Below are 23189 nucleotides of genomic sequence, written 5' to 3' on the forward strand. Positions count from 1 at the left end.
ATTTTATACAGGTAACGAGCTGAGATTAGGAGCACACTCTTAAAGGGAGTGCTCCTAATCTCAGCTTGTTACCTGTATAAAAGACACCTGTCCACAGAAGCAATCAATCAATCAGATTCCACTCTCCACCATGGCCAAGACCAAAGAGCTCTCCAAGGATGACAGGGACAAGATTGTATACCTACACAAGGCTGGAATGGGCTACAAGACCATCGCCAAGCAGCTTGGTGAGAAGGTGACAACAGTTGGTGCAATTATTCGCAAATGAAAGAAACACAAAATAACTGTTCATCTCCCTCGGCCTGGGGCTCCATGCAAGATCTCACCTCGTGGTGTTGCAATGATCATGAGAACGGTGAAGAATCAGTCCAGAACTACACGGGAGGATCTTGTCAATGATCTCAAGGCAGCTGGGACCATAGTCACCAAGAAAACAATTGGTAACACACTACGCTGTGAAGGACTGAAATCCTGCAGCGCCCGCAAGGTCCCCCTGCTCAAGAAAGCAGAGGGCCGTCTGAAGTTTGCCAATGAACATCTGAATGATTCAGAGGAGAACTGGGTGAAAGTGTTGTGGTCAGATGAGACCAAAATCGAGCTCTTTGGCATCAACTCAACTCGCTGTGTTTGGAGGAGGAGGAATGCTGCCTATGACCCCAAGAACACCATCCCCACCGTAAAACATGGAGGTGGAAACATTATGCTTTGGGGGTGTTTTTCTGCTAAGGGGACAGGACAACTTCACCGCATCAAAGGGACGATGGACGGGGCCATGTATTGTCAAATCTTGGATGAGAACCTCCTTCCCTCAGCCAGGGCATTGAAAATGTGTTGTGGATGGGTACTCCAGCATGACAATGACCCAAAACACATGGCCAAGGCAACAAAGGAGTGGCTCAAGAAGAAGCACATTAAGGTCCTGGAGTGGCCTATCCAGTCTCCAGACCTTAATCCCATAGAAAATCTGTGGAGGGAGCTGAAGGTTCGAGTTGCCAAACGTCAGGCTCGAAACCTTAATGACTTGGAGAAGATCTGCAAAGAGGAGTGGGACAAAATCCCTCCTGAGATGTGTGCAAACCTGGTGGCCAACTACAAGAAACGTCTGACCTCTGTGATTGCCAACAAGATTTTGCCACCAAGTACTAAGTCATGTTTTGCAGAGGGGTCAAATACTTATTTCCCTCATTAAAATGCAAATCAATTTATAACATTTTTTACATGCGTTTTTCTGGATTTTTTTGTTGTTATTCTGTCTCTCACTGTTCAAATAAACCTACCATTAAAATTATAGACTGATCATGTCTTTGTCAGTGGGCAAACGTACAAAATCAGCAGGGGATCAAATACTCTTTTCCCTCACTGTATGAAAAATATAGATGAAAACTCTCTTGGTAAATAGTGTGGTCTACAACTTATCATAAGATACTCTACCTCAGGCGAGCAAAACCTCGGGACTTCCTTAGTATTTGATTTTGTGCACCAGCTGTTGTTTACAAATATACACAGACCGCCACCCCTTGTCTTACCGGAGTCAGCCGTTCTATCCTGCCGATGTAGCGTATAGCCCGCTAGCTGTATGTTGTCCATTTCGTCGTTAAGCCACGACTCGGTGAAACATAAGATATTACAGTTTTTAATGTCCCGTTGGTAGGATAACCGTAATCTTAGGTCATCCAATTTATTCTCAAATGATTGAAGATTGGCTAATAGGATTGATGGAAGAGGCAGTTTACTCGCTCGCTGTCGGATCCTTACAAGGTACCCCGACCTACGTCCACGATATCTCTGTCTCTTTCTCATGCGAATGACAGGGATTTGGGCCTTGTCTGGTGTCTGTAGGATATCCTTCGCGGCCACCTCGTTGAAGAAAAAATCTTCGTCCAATACGAGGTGAGTAATCGCTGTCCTGATATCCAGAAGCTCTTTTTGGTTATAAGAGACGATGGCAGAAACATTATGTACAAAATAAATTACAAATTACGCGGAAAAACACACATAATAGTACAATTGGTTAGAGGGCTGTAAAACGGCAGCCATCTTCTCCGGCGCCATTCATTACAGCCAAGGATCTTTTCATTCTGGAGGAGTACATCTTGAAAAGTGTAGCCCTTGAGCAGTCTCTTGAGGACTTGCAGAGAGCAGCTCTCTAGAATGTGCTACTTTGTATCATACAGTACTCACCAGATCAAGACTTTGTAGTTTGAAGCCATACACAGATCCTCTCTTGCTGCTGTTCATGTAGTTTCCCAGGGCTAAGATGATCTATGAGAGTACAGAAAGTAAAGAATAAACATCTTAGCACCATACTAATGTGGCCATGGTCAAGCAAAAGCTACTGAGTTTCCCTACAGCTTTGTTGCACTAAGAGCATCTTTCGTCCATTGCCTACAATTGACCTGGATGATCTTAGTGCTATGAATCTTTTGGGAAACTCACCACTGACAGATAATGTGAAAGGATGCTTCTCTTCCAATTCAAACCAGTTTAATCGCTGATGATGGACGATCACGATGAGAGAACCCTTACCTCTAGCATTCGTTTTAACTTGGGTGAAGACTTGACGGATGCGGACGCTGCGATAATGGCATTGAGCTGCGGGGTTAGCATGTTGACGTTGTCTGAGAAGTTCCCTACGAACGTAATAATATTAATCCTCTGGGTGAGCCTTTCGATCTTGGAGAAGAAGAGCATGAATCGGTCCTCGTCCGTCAGCGCGTCCAGCGGTCGCCGCTCCCGCTCGTACTGACGCATCATCTTCCCCTCCGCCTCCGTTGGAAGGAAACGCATCAGACACTCCACGAAGTCCACCGGCAGGGCCTTCAGGTCAAAGCTATAGGGAGAAAATATAGTACAGGTTACAATACTGAAAGGTTAGAAACATCAGACGGGACATGTTAGAAACATCAAATGGGGAGACAGGTTAGAAACATCAGACAGGACAGGTTAGAAACATCAAACAGGACAGGTTAGAAACATCAGACGGGGAGACAGGTTAGAAACATCAGACAAGACAGGTTAGAAACATCAGACAGGACAGGTTAGAAACATTAGACAGGAGGGAGACAGGTTAGAAACATCAGACAGGTGGGAGACAGGTTAGAAACATCAGACAGGACAGGTTCGAAACATCAGACAGGAGGGAGACAGGTTAGAAACATCAGACAAGTGGGAGACAGGTTAGAAACATCAGACGGGGAGACAGGTTAGAAACATCAGACGGGACAGGTTAGAAACATCAGACGGGGGAGACGGGTTAGAAACATCAGACGGGGGAGACAGGTTATAAACATCAGACAGGGGGAGACAGGTTATAAACATCAGACAGGGGAGACGGGTTATAAACATCAGACAGGGGAGACGGGTTATAAACTTCAGACAGGGGAGACAGGTTATAAACATCAGACAGGGGGAGACGGGTTATAAACATCAGACAGGGGGAGACGGGTTATAAACATCAGACAGGGGGAGACAGGTTATAAACATCAGACAGGGGGAGACGGGTTATAAACATCAGACAGGGGGAGACAGGTTATAAACATCAGACAGGGGGAGACGGGTTATAAACATCAGACAGGGGGAGACAGGTTATAAACATCAGACAGGGAGAGACGGGTTATAAACATCAGATGGGGGAGACAGGTTAGAAACATCAGACAGGACAGGTTATAAACATCAGACAGGACGGGAGACAGGTTGGAAACATAACATTCTGAGTCTGCCTCCTCTCTAGGTTTCTTCCTTCTAGGGAGTGTTTCCTTGCCACTGTGCTTCTGCTTGGCTGGTCACTGTAAAGCACTTTGTGACAACTGAATTGTTGATGTGATTGATTGATGTCGAGAGCAAGCTATAGGCTACAGTACGTACGTCTGTATGGCTTTGCAGATCTCTTCAGTGCTCTTGTTGGCCTTCCTCAGGGTGATAGCCAGGTTCTTGGAGCGGTTTGCGTCCAGCAGGGAGACCTTATTGACAGCCTTTTGAGACACCTTGGTCTTGGGGCCACTCAGGTCCACCACTGGACCCTGGGCCTTGGTCTTAAACAGTTCCTCAAACTTCTCCACATCCAGGTCCTATAGACAGACAACACACACGATACACTCAGTCAAACGTGATACCTCAAAGCATGTCCATTTTCTATGACAAGGAAAATGTTTCAGTTAGGAGGGTTTTTTTGTGCAAAAAAATAATAATCATACGGAACAAAGCAGGGATGGTTTGACAATCAGCATTTAATTAGTTAGAAGAAGGGCTTTGAATGAGTTAAGAGTAGGGTCTTGATCAAGTTAGGAGTAAGACCTTGAATGAGTTAGGAGTAGGGCCTTGAATGAATTAGGAGTAGGGCCTTGAATGAATTAGGAGTGGGGCCTTGAATGAGTTAGGAGTAGGGCCTTGAATGAGTTAGGAGTAGGTCCTTGAATGAGTTAGGAGTAGGGCCTTGAATGAGTTAGGAGTAGGGCCTTGAATGAGTTAGGAGTAGGGCCTTGAATGAGTTAGGAGTAGGGCCTTGAATTAGTTAAGACTGGGGCCTTGAATGAGTTAGGAGTAGGGCCTTGAATGAGTTAAGACTGGGGCCTTGAATGAGTTAGGAGTAGGGCCTTGAATGAGTTAGAGAGGGGCCTTGAATGAGTTAGGAGTAGGGCCTTGAATGAGTTAAGACTGGGGCCTTGAATGAGTTAAGACTGGGGCCTTGAATGAGTTAGGAGTAGGGCCTTGAATGAATTAGGAGTAGGGCCTTGAATGCGTTAGGAGTAGGTCCTTGAATGAGTTAGGAGTAGGGCCTTGAATGAGTTAGGAGTAGGGCTTTGAATGAGTTAGGAGTAGGGCCTTGAATGAATTAGGAGTAGGTCCTTGAATGAGTTAGGAGTAGGGCCTTGAATTAGTTAGGAGTAGGGCCTTGAATGAGTTAAGACTGGGGCCTTGAATGAGTTAGGAGTAGGGCCTTAAATGAATTAGGAGTAGGGCCTTGAATGAATTAGGAGTAGGGCCTTGAATGAATTAGGAGTGGGGCCTTGAATGAGTTAGGAGTAGGGCCTTGAGGGCCTATTTTCCTGACCATGCGACATGACAAAGAACAACTCAGGCCCCTAATTAAGAGGTAAACTGTCAGATGAAGGCCCCTAATTAAGGTGGTAAACGGTCAGATGAAGGCCCGTAAAGGGAAGTTTGTCCTGAACTGGTAGACTCACCTCTAGTACTCTTTCATCATCTATCTCACTGAAGACCGTACCATTGATCTGGTTGGGTTTCAGAGCGGTCCAGTTGAATATAGGCAGACGGAACTTGGTCTTGATGGGCTTCTTGATCCTGATAGCTGCAGACCGACATTATTAGAGTCCTTATTATTATTATAAAGAAATTCAGGAAAGCCATTACATAGAAAATCAGGACATCCATTTAATCGAAAATCAGGACAGCCATTACATATAAAATCAGGACAGCCATTACATAGAAAATTAGGACAGCCATTACATAGAAAATTAGGACAGCCATTACATAGAAAATCAGGCATATTACCATCACACAATCCGACTTGTATATTGTACTGTATTCTTTTGAACACATTCTATACTCCACCCTAAGTTCCTTTTTAGTTTAGATTAACCATAATGGCCCCGTAGCAGATGTGCAATACAGTATATTTAGATGCTCTTACCTGATAGGCCCATATTGAGGATGAAATTGGGTGCAGTTCCTGGTAGAGGCGGGGCCATAGGAGGGGGTGGGGGTGGAGGTGGGCATGGAGCATTCTCTCCTGTGGAACAGAAGACAAACACTCAGCATAAAACAACGGCAGTCTCTGTAGCTCTATTCTCCTGAGCCATAATCAAATCTCAAGCTTATGAATGTCTGTGAGAGAGACTAGTGGAGCTCTAACATGCTGTACCAAATCAGTACGATGAATAGAAGATCATTCATATTGGTTTATGGTGGCATATACTAATGTTGTGCGTCCATCCAGCTGTGTGTGTGTGTGTGTGTGTGTGTGTTTCACCATAGTTCCTGGAACCGTGCTGTAAAGTAGTGATTCTCAACCTTTCAGTGGGCCTCGGAATGGAAAAGGTTGAGAACCCCTGCTGTGAAGGACAATGTGAAAAGAAAGCCAACACAGTACAGTTGGAGTCGGCACAATGATGTGAAAGAGTATAACTGCTCATGGTACTGTACCTAAAGCAGAGGGAAGTGGAGGGGGAGGAGGAGGTGGGGGAGGTGGTGCTTCACTGGCCCTTGATAGACTAGTCCCTGGTCCTCCTGGTCCTCCTGGCCCTGTTACTCCTCCAGGCCCCACTGAGAACCCTCCGTTCTGCCCAAAGTCACCCAGAAGCGCCCCCGGACCTCCACCCCCTCCTCCTCCTCCACCACCACCACCACCACCACTGCCCCCTCCCAGGGGCTCGATGGCGATGTCCCCGTCCGGCTGCTTGCGGAGGCGGATGGTCCCCTGCTGTTCCATCTCCAGCAGGCGCTTCTCTATGTTGAAGCTCCTCTGGAAGGCAGCGTCCTTCTCCTTGATCATCCTCCTCAGGGTGTGGACCTGGGTGTTGGTCGACTCGTACGTCTCCTGTTGGGTCAGAACACCATTGGGAGACAGAGAGAGAAATCACACTATGATGACTCCACCAACTATACAGGATCATAATCACTCCATTTCCTGCCAATCAATTTGCTATCATAGCATTCTTCCTAGAGCATAGTTGATCAAACGTTAATGTTATTCTGCCATTGCCGTACATATAGTTCTCCAGGAGTTGTAAAACACTGTTGCAAAACAACATATTAATACAACATTGAGACATGCGAATGCACGCTATTGCTGTACTGAATCATCAAGAGTACATTTGATACTGTATATGAGAAATATAATGATAATTTAATTCCGTATCATAATAGTGATCACTAGCTTATCTTACCCGTATGACATGGAGATCCTTGTCCTTCTGTAGGAGCTGCTTCTCCAGGTCAGCCACTTTCATGATGGTCTCATTCTCCACGTCCAGAAGCTTCTCCGTCACCTAGTACAGGGTGGAGAGGATAGAGGGTGAGCAAAGTAAGAGAAGGTAGGAGGCATGGAGAGAAAAGGAGTGAGTGTAGAGACAGGACAAGAGGTATGGAGAAAGAGATGGAGAAAGGGGAGGAGGAGGTGAATTAAAGCATTGATCCAGTAAAATCCAACTCGGGCATCTCACCCAGTTCCTCTCTCTCTCTCTCTCTGTCTCTCTGTCTCTCTGTCTCTCTGTCTGTCTGTCTGTCTGTCTCTCTCTCTCTCTCTCTCTCTCTCTCTCTCTCTCTCTCTCTCTCTCTCTCTCTCTCTCTCTCTCTCTCTCTCTCTCTCTCTCTCTCTCTCTCTCTCTCTCTCTCTCTCTCTCTCTCTCTCTCTCTCTCTCTCAATTTCAATTTAAGGGCTTTATTGGCATGGGAAACGTATGTTAACATTGCCAAAGCAAGTGAAGTAGATAGTAAACAAAAGTGAAATAAACTATAAATATTAACAGTAAACATTACACTCAGAAGTTCCAAATGAATAAAGACATTTCAAATGTCATATTATGTATATATACAGTGTTGTAATAATGTGCAAATAGTTAAAGTACAAATGGGAAAATAAATAAACATAAATATGGGTTGTTGTTTACAATGGTGTTTGTTCTTCACTGGTTGCCCTTTTCTTGTGGCAACAGGTCACAAATCTTGCTGCTGTGATGGCTCACTGTGGGTTTTCACCCAGTAGATAAGGGAGTTTATCAAAATTGGGTTTGTTTTCGAATTCTTTGTGGATCTCTGTAATCTGAGGGAAATATGTGTCTCTAATATGGTCATACATTTGGCAGGAGGTTAGGAAGTGCAGCTCAGTTTCCACCTCATTTTGTGGGCAGTGTGCACATAGCCTATCTTCTTCTCTTGAGAGCCAGGTCTGCCTACGGCGGCCTTTCTCAATAGCAAGGCTATGCTCACTGAGTCTGTACATAGTCAAAGCTTTCCTTAAGTTTGGGTCAGTCACAGTGGTCAGGTATTCTGCCGCTGTGTACTCTCTGTTTAGAGCCAAATAGCATTCTAGTTTGCTCTGTTTTTTTGTTAATTCTTTCCAATGTCTCAAGTAATTCTCTTTTTGTTTTCTCATGATTTGGTTGGGTCTAATTGTGTTGTTGTTGTTGTCCTGGGGCTCTGTGGGGTCTGTTTGTCTTTCTTTCTCTCTCTCTCTCCTGTACTGTATTCTCTGCAGAATTAATAAGAAATGTGATATGCCTAGCAACATGACACAGCTAGTGTAAGTGAGGCTGAGCTGACACAGTTTTCACTTTTGAATTTGGACAGATAACACGTGTTGTAAACTAAAGGAATTCTTAGGGTGGAATGTTTCACTCTCTTCCTCCCCCATAATTCCTGGTCCCTGAAAGCAGGGTTTGTTTTGAAATTCTTAGGATGACGGCATGTCTGACTCTGACCTTTCTGTCATTGTAACAGTTTGGTGGATTGTTTACTTGTGTTACTGACTGACTGACACACCAGAGAAGACCTAATCAGACAATAATGATGTACCTGATTACTTTGTTCATGGAACCGTTTCATGTAAAATGTTCAGAATGGAAAAGGACACATATAGAATCTATAGAATGCATGTATTTCCAAGACATCCCCACATCCCCAAGACATCCCCACTCCTGTAAAGAGGCATAGTGGGCGGTCTGGTGTTCAGCCTGGTGGTCAGTCTGGTGTTCAGTCTGGTGGTCAGCCTGGTGGTCTGGTAGTCAGTCTGGTGGTCTGGTAGTCAGTCTGGTGGTCTGGTGGTCTGGTAGTCAGTCTGGTGGTCTGGTAGTCAGTCTGGTGGTCTGGTTGTCAGTCTGGTGGTCTGGTAGTCAGTCGGTGGTTTGGTGGTCTGGTAGTCAGTCTGGTGGTCTGGTAGTCAGTCTGGTGGTCTGATAGTCAGTCTGGTGGTCTGGTGGTCTGGTAGTCAGTCTGGTGGTCTGGTGGTCAGTCTGGTGGTCTGATAGTCAGTCTGGTGGTCTGGTGGTCTGGTAGTCAGTCTGGTGGTCTGGTGGTCAGTCTGGTGGTCTGGTTGTCAGTCTGGTGGTCTGGTAGTCAGTCTGGTGGTCTGGTGGTCAGTCTGGTGGTCTGGTAGTCAGTCTGGTGGTCTGGTGGTCAGTCTGGTGGTCTGGTTGTCAGTCTGGTGGTCTGGTGGTCAGTCTGGTGGTCTGGTAGTCAGTCTGGTGGTCTGGTAGTCAGTCTGGTGGTCTGGTAGTCAGTCTGGTGGTCTGGTGGTCAGTCTGGTGGTCAGTCTGGTGGTCAGTCTGGTGGTTCTTACATGGGACAGGTGTTCCTCCAGTTCCTCCACCTTCTCCAGAGCCACGTTCTTGGTCTCTGCATCCTCCAGCAGGCCGCCCACATCAAACACATTCTCCAGGTAGGCCTGGATCTGGACTGACAGCTTGTCACTCTCTGTGTACTTGGATTTCTGGAGGGAGAGAAGGAGAGGTCCAGGTCAGTGATTCACAGTAAGACACATATGAAGGTACCTTAGAAGGTAACATTTTAAAAGGCATCTTGGAAAAGGGACAGAACTTAAAATGACAATTTTTTACTTCCTGCCTTCAAATGCTGCCTCAAAAAGGCATAAGACATTCAAGTAGATGTTGGGCCAGGAGTTTTTCCTGACCTGACCAGGTATAATTCCAGGCCCTGGTTTTAGTGACTGTTCATGAATACATGATTTAGATGATTTATTATATTGTATTTATAGCATCCTCCGTACCTCCAGGTAGTCATCTAGGCCCAGCATGGTGAACTCATACTGCAGGTGAACCCTGAAGTTCATGTCTTCTACTGAGTGGACCACGATGTTAATGAACTGCATGCAGGCCACCATGAAGTCAATGTTCCCATCCTCCACACGGAAATAGTCCATCAGCTTCTCAAAGCGATGCTTCTCCTTGCACACCTGAAAAGGAATAGAAAGATAATGTATTAGATCAATACAGACCTGAGCATATTTTGGGGAGGTTTGCCAAGCAGTGAAAAAAGTAATCTTCCAGTCCAATAGAGTAGGATATACTTCAGTTATGTTCACTTCTGAACCACCTCAGTGTCCGATATGGTCCAATATTTTTCCAATATATTTGACATAAAAATGTATGGCTGTCTCTTTGTCATATGGAGTTGCTGTGCTGTATAACAGTCTCAGGTTAGAGAGTGACCCGTTATCATTTCTTTATTTTGAATTACTGATAATCTTCCCTCCCTACAGAATGCCTAATGAAACACTAATAAAGTTGACATTAAAGGCATTACATGTATTTAAAATTGTTCCAATTTAGATCATTTAAAATATACAAAAGTATATTTATCACGGACATACTTCAATATACTTCAATTTATTAATGAAGTATGATAAAAACAAAAAACATACCGCCTGGGATGCCAAGGCTATGAGTGTAAGCAGACGTCAACACACTCCATTTGCAATGAAAAGACTGATTATAGGAATTCATGGGAAGGGAACAGAATAAAATAAGGCAAAGGGATAAAGATCTCGCCAGACACACACACAGATACACACATACACACAAACAAACAGATACACACACACACATATACACACACAAACGGATACACACACACACACATACAAACACAGAGCTTATTTCCCAACATAAAGAAACCCCTCTGATTTTAATAAAGACACAAGTCCAATCCCTTATTCCATATCAGCATTCTTTAGCCTAGAGTTGTTGTGCTGTAATTAATACTTAATTACAGAACATATATGGCTATAAAACAGGAGTGTGTCCCAAATGGCACCCTATCCCCTATATAGTGCACTACTTTTGACCAGGGCCCAAAACATTTCAGTAAAGTGTCAACTGTCATTATGATGACATTTTAAAATCCCACTAGAGAGCTGTTGGTTGGTTGGTTGGTTGGTATTGGTATTTTATTAGGATCCCCATTAGCTGTTCTGAAAGCAGCTGCTACTCTTCCTGGGGTCCACACAAAACATGAAACATGACATAATACAGAACATTAATAGACAAGAACAGCTCAAGGACAGAACTACACTACCAGTCAAAAGTTTGGACACACCTACTCATTAAGGGTTTTTCTTTAATTTTACATGAATAATAGTGAAGACATCAAAACTATGACATAACACATCATGTAGTAACCAAAATCATGTAGTAACCAAAAAAATTCTTCAACAAATCAAAATATATTGCCTTGATGACAGCTTTACACACTCTTTGCATTCTCTCAACCAGCTTCATGAGGTAGTCACCTGGAATGCATTTCAATTAACAGGTGTGCCTTCTTAAAAGTTAATTAGTGGAATTTCTTTCCTTCTTAATGCATTTGAGCCAATCAGTTATGTTGTAACAAGGTGTGTGGGTGGGGGGGGGGGTGGGGGGGGGGGGGGGGGGGGGGGGGCTGGGTATACAGAAGATAGCCCTATCTGGTAAAAGACCAAGTACATATTATGGCAAGAACAGCTCAAATAAGCAAAGAGAAATGACAGTCCATCATTACTTTAAGACATGAAGGTCAGTCAATGCGGAACATTTCAAGAACTTTGAAAGTTTCTTCAAGTGCATGAAACTGGCTCTCATGAGGACCACCACAGAAATGGAAGACCCAGAGTTACCTCTGCTGCAGAGAATAAGTTCATTAGAGTTACCAGCCTCAGAAATTGCAGCCCAAATAAATGCTTCACAGAGTTCAAGTAACAGACACATCTCAACATCAACTGTTCAGAGGAGACTGTGTGAATCACACCTTCATGGTCGAATTGCTGCAAAGAAACCACTACTTAAGGACACCAATAATAAGAAAAGACTTGCTTGGGTCAAGAAAATCGAGCAATGGACATTAGACCGGTGGAAATTTGTCCTTTGGTCTGGAGTCCAAATTGGAGATTTTTTGTTCCAACCGCTGTGTCTTTGTGAGACGCAGTGTGGGTGAATGTATGATCTCCGCATGTCTATTTCCCACCGTAAAGCACGGAGGAGGAGGTGTGGAGGTGTGGAGGTGCTTTGCTGGTGACACGGTCTGTGATTTATTTAGAATTCAAGGCACACTTAACCAGCATGGCTACCACAGCATTCTACAGCGATACGCCATCCCATCTGGTTTGGGCTTAATGGGACTATCGTTTGTTTTTCAACAGGACAATGACCCAACACACCTCCAGGCTGTGTAAGGGATATTTGACCAAGAAGGAGAGTGATGGAGTGCTGCATCAGATGACCTGGCCTCCACAATCCCCCGACCTCAACCCAATTGAGATGGTTTGGGATGAGTCGGACCGCAGAGTGAAGGAAAAGCAGCCAACAAGTGCTCAGCATATGTGGGAATTCCTTCAAGACTGTTGGAAAAGCATTCCAGGTGAAGCTGGTTGAGAGAATGCCAAGAGCTATTTGAAGAATTTCAAATATTAAATATATTTTGATTTGCTTAACACTTTTTTGGTTACTACATGATTCCATATGTGTTATTTCATTGTTTTGATTTATTCACTATTATTCTACAATGTAGAAAATAGTAAAAATAAAGAAAAACGCTTGAATGAGTAGGTGTGTCCAAACTTTTGACTGGTACTGTACATCAATAAAACATTTTTTTTTTAAGGCACAAGTAGCCTACATATCAATACCAATACATACACACAAACTATCTAGGTTGGTTCTCACATTGTTTGACTGGGTGGCTGATTAGAGTATTGGGGCTCTGTGGGGCTCTGCAGATTGCTCAGAGTAATTGGGTCGTTCCGGTGTTTAGATGACTACAAAGGCTAGGAACTGAAAGGCTAAGCAAACCTTTGTGATCCACTCACTCCCAAAGGGGAGTTGATCCTTATCAAGGTTGCCTCACATCTGGTGGCTTAATGAGACTAATAGCCCCAGACATAGCAGGGTTTTGGGCTTTGCATAGCAGAACTGTGTTCAAGTAGTATTTGTTTTATTGATTGCGCTTGCTTGGCATAATGGAACTAGTGGAATAGTCCCAAATGTATAAACCCTACCCATCTGGCACTCAATCAAACCCTCAAAGTATTTGAATCAGATCTGGTGGACGAACTATTGTTAGCATTTTCCTGTTGATTTTTTGCTGTACTGCACCTCTTTGAAGTTGTCGAAGGCAGAGAGTATGATCTCATGACCTCCTCTAACCAGACACACTGCAGCCAGCAGCTCCAGAACCAGGGCTTTTGTCCTGTAGACAAAACAAAAAACACACTGTATTCCACCTGTACGTGGTTCACGTCCACCACACTATGACTTTGATAAGATTACTCTTTAAAGATATGTCATCTCTCCATCGACTTTATACATTCCAAACACTTGTTAAAGCACTGCATGAAGACAGAGAAGCTGTAATCCATAAATCCATACTTTGATGTTTAACACCCACATAGAAGCAGGAGAGCAGGGGCTGGTCACGGCTCTAGCAGAGCTTATGCTAAAAGAGGTCATTATGAAGGGATCAGCTCCCACGCTTTAACACTGTAATCCCCTCTATACTAAACACTCCTCTAACACACTGGATGTATAACAGGCCTTCGTCCCAAATGGCACCTTATTCCCTGTAATGCACTACCTTTGACCAGTGCCCTATTGGCCCTACTCAAATGAGTGCACTAAATAAGGAATAGGGTGCCATTTGGGATGCAGCCATGCTTTTCCAGGCTAGATGTATGGTTTTCATTCCCAACTTCACAGAGAAGCCGATGGGTGGGAGCCCCCAACTTCACAGAGAAGCCGATGGGTGGGAGCCCCCAACTTCACAGAGAAGCCGATGGGTGGGAGCCCCCAACTTCACAGAGAAGCCGATGGGTGGGAGCCCCCAACTCCACAGAGAAGCCGATGGGTGGGAGCCCCCAACTTTACAGAGAAGCCGATGGGTGGGAGCCCCCAACTTCACAGAGAAGCCGATGGGTGGGAGCCCCCAACTTCACAGAGAAGCCGATGGGTGGGAGCCCCCAACTTCACAGAGAAGCCGATGGGTGGGAGCCCCCAACTTCACAGAGAAGCCGATGGGTGGGAGCCCCCAACTTCACAGAGAAGCCGATGGGTGGGAGCCCCCAACTCCACAGAGAAGCCGATGGGTAGGAGCCCCCAACTTTACAGAGAAGCCGATGGGTGGGAGCACCCCCCCCCCACCCCCCGGCTCATCCTCACTTGTGACAATGCTTCTCTCTGCACTATCTTGGTTTGCATATGAACCTTTATAAGAATCTTTCAAAATGGCTATACTCAAGCTAAGGAGGCAGGGTCAGCCCGAGTTCTGCTTACCTTGAGTTCCTATTGTTCAGACTGAGGGCTATTTCGTTGACTGCGTGTGCGTGGGACATCACCAGGTTGAAGCCATACTGGAGAGAGGAAATAGAGATAGAACAAGATGTGGTCAAACAGAAGAACACTCCACCACTCACCCCTGTGGTGGCTCATACAGTAAAAATCACACTCATCCACAGCAGACTCTCTGACATCTCTTAAATAGAAAATTAGGCTGCATTTGCCCTTTTTTGTAATGAGAGAGAATTGTGATTTGTGGTTATACTGTATATTGGTGACAGTGGGATTGCTTTGATAGTGGATATCACCAGTCAGTACCTGGTAGTTCATTATGGCTCGCAAGCACATGATGCAAACATGCACGTCGTCCTTCTGGCTCACGAGTCGTGAGTTCTTAATGGTTTTGCTGTTCGGTGCTGTGCCATAGCTGCAACAGAGGGCAAAGGTCAACAACAACATGTTTTTTATTCAACGTTTAGTTATCATACTACAACAACAACAACAACTTATGATTCCACTTCATTCTTCTTGGTTGATCTGAACAGTCAGAGCCCATCTTCATTGTGTGTTCATATTGTGTGTTTTCTGTACAGTATCTGGCAGTCATGTGGCTGCATCTACTGGGTTTGTGCTCCACTACCACCAAGCTCAACGTGAGTCACGGAGAGTATTTGGCAGAGCAGAGGGACCCGAAATGGCCCCTGTGGTTACTGATGCATTCTGGGTGGTTTCCTGACACCTGTTTGTCCCCAGGCTGATGTCTGCTTGTCACAGAGCAGGCTATCCTCCACATCCTCTCATCTTTCTGTCTCTCTCTTTTTTTCGCTCTCCTTTTTCTCTGTTTTCATGTCTATATCTTTTCTGCTTCTGCTTTTTGAAACAGAGTCTCCTGGGTCTCCTCTCACTGGCTATGATGTGCTCACTAGATGAAGAATCACAGGGCAGACGGCCCACATGTGGAGCTCAGAACAGCTGGGCCTAATCTGTCCATGACAGAATAGTGGAACACATCTGGATGGAGGAAGACCATCAAACATGGAAGGAAACGCACAGTTCAGGTGGCCAAAAACAACCATTCTGTCTCCTTCAATGTAACAGCTCCTTCACCTGTAACAGCATACAGATGAACCCACAACCCCCTGCAATGAGTTCAGGAGTGACGACACATACCCCATCACTTATCATCTTATCCTATCACATCCTCTCCAGACCGAGACCGCTCAACATCATGGCACCATCATCATCATCATCATAGCAGAGGACTAGCTGACATGCTAACATATGTTTGGATGGCTACCTGATATTCTAACATGCTAACATACGTCAGGGCCAAGGGTTAAAGGAGCAAGGCACAGTAACAGCAGCAACACAGTAGCAGACGATACGTACCGGAGAACAGACTGGCGCGCAGAGCGGACCAGCGTGTTGCAGAAAGGCTGAGCGCCACTCTGGTGTAGATCCTCTATAGACCTACTCCAGGATTTAGCCTTGTCCATGGAAATCTCCTCCCCATTCTCCAGACCCTCAAAATTCAACCTGGGCCACGGACGGACAGACAGGCAGACAGACGGACGGACGGGTAGACAGACAGACAGACAGACAGACAGACAGACAGGCAGGCAGGCAGGCAAACAGAAAGACAGATACATAGAAAGACAGAAAGAAAGATGGGCAGACAGGGGGTAGATTAGGTTAGAAATGCAGCTTGGTAAAAGATCAAAGGTTATGTTATACAGTAGAACTGCACAGTAAAAGTCTGCACAGTAAAGCTTAGTGCAACACAGAGTTGAAAGGCTCAGTCATTCCCATTCAGGCCCAGTCCATAATATGCCAGCATGGCAATATAAAAGCACAGACATGTGGCTCACAATCAAGTCCAACCTATTTATTCCTCGTGTCACTATTTCTATTTCATTTTGTATCTTTATCTTTAACTTTGCATTGTTGGAAAAGGACCCGTAAGCAATGTTCCCTCTAAGCTGTGCGCGCAGCCTGTGACTGCCACACAGAAATATCAGCCCACAGAGAGAAGCACGAGATTAAACTTTCTAGAGCAGTGGTCACCAACCAGTCGATCTCTAAGGCATTCCTAGTCGATCGGCAAACATTTCTGTAAAAAACCCAAAGATAAAGCCTTGTGTTCCTATTTTTTTTTTGTCTAGGGCTGTTGGCGGTAGGTGCACCCGATTCAGCTGCCCTGCGCGCCAGATAGGCCAACTGTTGCCATTTTGAACCATTTCATGTGTCTGAAGGCACAAACTCTGCCTTCCTGGCGGGCCCAGAGAGCAAATCAAGTGCACTATAGGCCTACCGCTGGCCAATCGGATGGCTCACATGACCGTGTCTGCAGTTACGTAGCAGGCATAAAATAAATCTACAGCAAAGTTGATACTGTGAGATTTCAAAACGTTTAAAACCATGTCTAGAGAGACACTGTCAACGAATACAGCAAAGAGATGCTGTTTTTATGAGTGAGTTCATGTTTAAGTTCTTACTCAGCACTGTCAACACTTTGTATTCAACACCGTATAAGCCGTAACATTTGCGTTCTTCCTATTTCCACTCACCGCTACAACAAGCACTGCAGCAGTAATGAGTGAGTAGGAAAGTGTATCTATAGGCTTGTGTTGATGTTATTAGCGGCTTGGGTCTTTTTTTATATCGAGGAGTAACCACATGAACAACTGTTCATAGGAGTAACAACATGAATTTGTACATAATGAGGTGCGACTTGAGTTTCGCCATCAGCTGGAAGACGGTGTCCCTTTTGTGTCAGTGTCAGTGGAGGAAAGGGAGAGCAGAGGGATGTTGAGAGGTGGACCCTCAGTCTGCTGCTCTCCCTCCACTGAGAATTTCCATCAGATGCAGGCACCATCAGCCCAGTAAAATGAAAATAAAAAGCTAATTATTTAAATGTAGCTCACTCAGCTGTCCTTCACAAGTACAACAACGGATCTATTACCGATGTGAATGGCCAGAACAACAATGCATTGGCAGGGCAATTCAAGCAAAGCCAATATGCGGTGGTAATTGTATTGGGCCTATAGCTTACTGCACAATCCTCATTGCTACAGTACTGTTTTTAATTGGTTAATTTCTCTGTAATAATGGTATGGGAATAATAATGCATTTGTAAAGTGGTTTCTTGCATCAAACAACACAGTAACATTTTCAGTCACCTCCTTGTCTGAAGGACAAGTGGATAAACAGGTTAATGTCAAGCCCTGCATGTTTTTTTTTCAAAAGTCTCATGGAATGTAGGCCTACATTGAACACCACACATTGGCTGCTACTGTAGGCTGAATGATAGAACAGCTATTTCCATGTTAAAATGTTATGTGATGCATTTTCTCAATTTGTTTTATGGTAGGCTACTCTGGTAGGCCTACATTATGATCAAATAGCCACACTGTTAAAACTGTAACTTAAAGCAGGTACAGCCTCAGTGTTCACAGTAAACGCGCCAGAAGTTGCACAGAATTTTCACAACGTTCAAGTTTATGCTCAGCAGCCCTTAAATTTGCTCAGTGCCAAAACTAAATTAGAGGGAACATTGTCTGTAAGTAAGCATTTCACTATTAAGGCATCTGCATACTAGGTTCATACTCCCTAAAAAGACCTTAGCTTGAAAAACGAGAAAAAAGCGGCAATAGTACTCTGCCCTACCAAGCAAAAAGGCAGTAACTGCTCATAGCGTGGAACTGAGAAAAATTGCTTTTATTTACCTTGGTTTCACAGTAACCTTATGCAGTTACTGCTAACATGGACCCCATTTTCTCCAAAACACAATACAATAGAGGCAGGATACTTGTCCACATGATTAAGCATGTATTTAATGTAGCAAAAATGACATTACTCATTTTCGACCAAATTAGCAGTTACTGCCTTTTTGCTTGGTAGGGCAGTACTGTTTCTCCCTCTTGAGATGCCGTAGCCAGTATACACTTCCTCAAAATAGTCCGAATTAATCTAAGATAACTCAAGAAATCTGTACTTAATTTTGACGTCTTAGTAACGCAATTGTACATCTAACTAATATGTTTGGTGCAGTATTCCTCAAGTGAAAAAAAGTTGCATGAAAGCGAGTCGTCTCTCCTTGAATGACAACAAACACTTCATTGAAGAATCCCTGCTGTTGACCAATCACCGCAAAGGGGCGTAGACTTCAGCTGTGTGCATGAATAGCCGATAAAACCCTTGCCGTAGACCAAAACGAAAATAACAAAAATCACTAAATGTCGTCATAATATATGCACAAACTGTTTCGGATTGGGAAGGATGCAGACAGCTTTAGTCTACACCTGTTGTTAACGAAGCATGTGACAAATAACATTTGATTTGATTTGATTTGATTTGAACCACTCATTCAGTCTGCCAAGTATGCAGCATATGAGGCCTACAAGCACACCCAGGCACATTCAAAGAAACACAATGCTATAAGGAATCCATCCAGTGTGCTATTGCCCATTCTTACAGACACAAGACTGTGTCCTTTGCTCCTATCTGTTTGTATCAACACTTCTTGGATCCAGTGCCAATCTGGTTAGGTAGCTAACTACTTCCAGTCTCTTCTGAAGATATGCTAAGCTTAGCTTAGGTTGTGTGTACTCACATGACAGCACACTGAGCAAAGGACAGGTACTCCACCAGGATATCCAGACCTCTGTTCTCATCGTTTAGGAACTCCCGGACCCACCTGGATGACATGGGACATGGAGAGAGAGGTTAGCAGGACAGATTATTCAGCAGCCAACACACCCTTATCTGCTAGTGATGGATCATAACTTACAGATGTAGGATCTTAATTTGAGCCAGTTTGCTACAGCAGGAATATAATCAAGTAGCAAAAGGAAATGTGAATTATTATGTGGATTATAATTAATGGACATTTTTGTAGGGGTTTATACATTCTTGACAAGGGAATATCAAGTCTGAAATGTCAAAGTGGAAATGTCTAAGTTCAAAAACTTCAGAAGCCTTTTTAAACCTCAAATACACTACAAGTGTTACATTTATCCTGCAACTGGGTGATCAAATTAAGATCCTACATCTGTAGTAGGGCAAGGAGTTTCCCCCACAATACCTGACCAGGGAAAAACTCTGGGCAAAGAGGAAGGAGAGAGGAACAGAGAGGAACAGAGAGGAAGGAGAGATTAACAGAGAGGAACAAAGAAGCAGGAGAGATGAACAGAGAGGCAGGAGAGATTGATAGAGAGGCAGGAGAGAGGAACAGCGAGGAACAGAGAGGCAGGAGAGAGGAACAGAGAGGCGCAGAGAGGCAAGAGAGATGAACAGAAAGGAACAGAGAGGTACAGAGAGGAACAGAGAGGAAGAAGAGGGACAGAGAGGAAGAAGAGTGGAAGAAGAGAGGAACAGAGATGCAGGAAAGAGGAACGAGAGAGGAACAGAGAGGAAGGAGAGAGGAACAGAGAGGCACAGAGAGAGACAGAGAGGGAAAGAAAGGCAGGAGAGAGGAACAGAGAGGAGCAGAGAGGAACAGAGAGGAAGGAGAGAGGAACAGAGAGGAACAGAGAGGAACAGAGAGGAACATAGAGGAAGGAGAGAGGAACAGAGAGGAGCAGAGAGGAACAGAGAGGAAGGAGAGAGGAACAGAGAGGCACAGAGAGGAACAGAGAGGAAGGAGAGAGAAACAGAGAGGAAGCAGAGAGGAACAGAGAGGAAGGAGAGAGGAACAGAGAGGAAGGAGAGGCACATATAGGAACAGAGAGGCAGGAGAGATGAACAGAGAGGAACATAGAGGCAGGAGAGAGGAACATAGAGGCATGAGAGAGAAACAGAGAGGAAGGAGAGAGGAACAGAGAGGAGCAGAGAGGAAGGAGAGAGGAACAGATAGGAAGGAGAGAGGAACAGAGAGGAAGGAAAGAGCAACAGAGAGGAAGGAGAGAGGAACAGAGAGGAACAGAGAGGAAGGAGAGAGGAACAGAGAGGAAGGAAAGAGGAACAGAGAGGAAGGAGAGAGGCTCAGAGAGGAACAGAGAGGAAGGAAAGAGGAACAGAAAGGAAGGAGAGAGGAACAGAGATGAACAGAGAGGAAGGAGAGAGGAACAGAGAGGAAGGAAAGAGGAACAGAGAGGAAGGAGAGAGGAACAGAGAGGAACAGAGAGGAAGGAGAGAGGAACAGAGAGGAAGGAAAGAGGAACAGAGAGGCACAGAGAGGAATGAGAGGGACAGAGAGGAACAGAGAATAACAGAGAAGAACAAAGAGGCAGGTGAGGAACAGAGAGGAACAGAGAGAGACAGTGAGGAACAGAGTGGCAGGCGAGAGGAACAGAGAGGCAAGCTGTAAAAGCCTACATATTTGAGTCTACATCTTGTAGACTAAAGTCTGCTCAAAATGGGGTCCCCCCCCCCACTCCCCTCCACCCCCACTACATCCCTGGCGGAGAGAAAAAGGACTTGGCAAGGCAGCAACGGAAAGTAAATGCGAGAGAGCACGGCTTCAGATTTTCTCTTCATTTAATTCCAGTTTCCTGGAGGGGTGAAAAAGAAAGTCCAAACAAAGGAATTCCCATTGCGATGAGAGAAATAATATGGAAGGCATATGGAATGGCTGAGAGAGAGAGGTCTGGGCTCAGGTTGGAGCCCCTGACAGTCACGGTATTAAATCTGCCTTCCCCCTTAGCCTCAAGACCCCTGCTCCCCCCTTAGGAAACCACAGGGGAGTGGAATTGTGTGAGGGAGAGAGAGAGAAGGGGCGTGAGAGAGAGAGGTGAGCAGAGAAACAGAGGAAGAGACAGAAGCAGTGAGATTGGGTGTAGGGAGGAGTAAAAGGGAGGAGGGGGAGGTGGAAGGGGAGGCGCGCTTGATCAGTTTCCTTTCTACCAGCCCCCCTCCCTCCCTCTCTCCCCTCCCTCCTTCTCTCTCTCTCTTCCTCCCTTCCCCTCTCTACTTCCCTTCCCCTCTCTCCCCTCTCTCCCCTCCCTCTCCCCACCTTCTCTTCCTGTCCAACCAGATGCTATTTCAGATTGTTTTGTCAATCGGAGAGGGGCTAGGATTCGGACACACGCAATAACCATGGCTCTGTTCCACTGACTCTATTCGACCCACTAAACTACAGCCTCTGTCTGAAAATAGCATCCCCATTATTTTCCTATGTCAGAACACAGACTTGTATTGATGAGGGAAACATGTAATAGGTCTTATTCTTGGAGCCACGCCCTGAATACAATGACAGATCACAAAGAACTCTTCTAAATACGAGAGTATATTTTAGTTTGATTTAAAGGACATCTCTAACTCACACCCATCAGAGGTACAGTAAGTATCTGTCTGACGTCTGATTATGACATCAGTTAAACAGTGTGTGAGGGTGACAGAGAGGAGGGTGGGGCTGAGAGAAGGTTTCTCCAAACTGAGTATTTTTCGTATATGTGTGAATTTGTGTATGTGTGCGTATGTACGCGGACCTGCGTGTGTGTGTGTGTCGTGTACATGTCCATACCTGTGTGTGACTAAAATGTACAGATGTGTGTGTGTGTGTGCATGTATGTGTATGCGTCTGTGTACCTACGTGCGTGAGTGTGCATGTGTGCGTGCGTCCATGCTGCATGTCCGTGCATGTGTGTGTGTTTTTCACAGGGTTCATCGTTGGTCGGCCATGCTTCCTGTCCCTCTGGCATACACAACTAAGCTTCCTGCTCTCTACTATTTTATGGGGGAGTGGACCATTCCTTTCATAGCAGCACAATACAATGACTACCATCTGGGCATTGTGAAGAGGAAGACTGGGGAGGCTGGGGAGGCTGGCAGGACAAAACAATAGGAGTTAGGAGTGATCTGGGCATCAGGAAAACAAGCTGTAGGTCCCTTGGACAGGAAGAGGAAGAGGAAGAGGAAGAGGACAGAAAGGCCCTTTCTTTCTTAAAGGGGAAAACAAAGGTCATTCTGAAAGGGGAGATCATGGAATTGTTTCTTCAAGAGGAAAACAAGGGTCATTCTGAAAGGGGAGATCATGGAATTGTTTCTTAAAGGGGAAAACAAGGGTCATTCTGAAAGGGGAGATCATGGAATTGTTTCTTAAAGGGGAAAACAAGAGATGAGAAGAGAATAGAAGAGAAGAGAAGAGAAGAGAAGAGAGGAGGGGAGGGGAGGGGAGGGGAGGGATGAGAATAGATCATCACCCTATGTGATTGGTCCTCAGTGATATCTCCAGTTCCCTCAGAACCTTAGTGGATTCCTGGACCCGCCTTCGGAACTTCTTGCGTGTGACTCCTGGGTCTAAGTAGCCCCGTAGTTTGGAGATGTAGGTGTGAGGAGGGTTCTTCACCTGAAACCGTTCCTAGTAGAACACACAGGGAAGAGGGAGGACAGAGTCATCAGTGCAACGTAAAAGGGTTCAAATCATTATGCAGTAAAGAATAAACCTACACTGGAAAAATAAATGGTTCTATCAAATCTATCAACATTGCTTCATAGCTATTGGTTTCTGAATAGACTAGATGTGTGGGTTTGTAGAGGTGTAGGTGTGGGATTGTTCACTTGTAGTAACCTACATGTGTTGTAGTGTTTAAAGGAGTTTACCTGGTCACAGATGAGGTCCCATTTCTTGTCATTATCATACTGTCTGAGGAGTCTGGCTTTGTCAGGAGGAAGGTTCATGGAATTCTGAAAACACAAGACAAGATTTCATCAGCCACACCCCAATGCAATATCAGTTCACACCGCTTTGTTGAACCATTCATTGATCATTTCATCATAATTCATGATTTCATGACCGTTCCAGAGCTGATGACCCTGCCTCAGTATATTGTGTTGTTTGAGGCCAGTTTAGTGTCTTTTAGTTCCTTGGGTGGGTCAACACGTCCTCTCCCGAATCCTTGGCAGTGACACAGGCCTATGACCTCACTTCCTGTTGACTTGCAGCAGCCTGTTGCATGAGCTCATCCAAAACCC

At 45.0% G+C, this 23189-nt stretch overlaps 1 protein-coding gene across 1 annotated transcript in view; it reads right to left on the minus strand.

Moving 5' to 3' along the window:
• LOC311122121 (formin-like protein 3) overlaps positions 1-22901 on the minus strand; it is a gene marked incomplete at its 5' end in the record, with an annotated part of 38845 nt that extends 15944 nt beyond the window's left edge. The window contains 16 exons of the mRNA XM_084196526.1: positions 2182-2262; positions 2527-2830; positions 3865-4067; positions 5184-5308; positions 5651-5749; positions 6163-6556; positions 6906-7007; positions 9296-9445; positions 9743-9928; positions 13101-13194; positions 14274-14350; positions 14595-14703; positions 15666-15812; positions 18889-18972; positions 22418-22575; positions 22818-22901. Coding sequence (XP_084052652.1) covers positions 2182-2262; positions 2527-2830; positions 3865-4067; positions 5184-5308; positions 5651-5749; positions 6163-6556; positions 6906-7007; positions 9296-9445; positions 9743-9928; positions 13101-13194; positions 14274-14350; positions 14595-14703; positions 15666-15812; positions 18889-18972; positions 22418-22575; positions 22818-22901 — 2397 coding nt within the window. The remainder of the gene's footprint in view (positions 1-2181; positions 2263-2526; positions 2831-3864; positions 4068-5183; positions 5309-5650; positions 5750-6162; positions 6557-6905; positions 7008-9295; positions 9446-9742; positions 9929-13100; positions 13195-14273; positions 14351-14594; positions 14704-15665; positions 15813-18888; positions 18973-22417; positions 22576-22817) is intronic.
• Between the last annotated feature and the right edge of the window lie 288 nt (positions 22902-23189).

The sequence above is a fragment of the Coregonus lavaretus genome, assembly GCF_964263955.1.
Source record: "Coregonus lavaretus genome assembly, contig: HAP1_SCAFFOLD_1790, whole genome shotgun sequence".
In the NCBI taxonomy this organism is placed as follows: Eukaryota; Metazoa; Chordata; class Actinopteri; order Salmoniformes; family Salmonidae; genus Coregonus; species Coregonus lavaretus.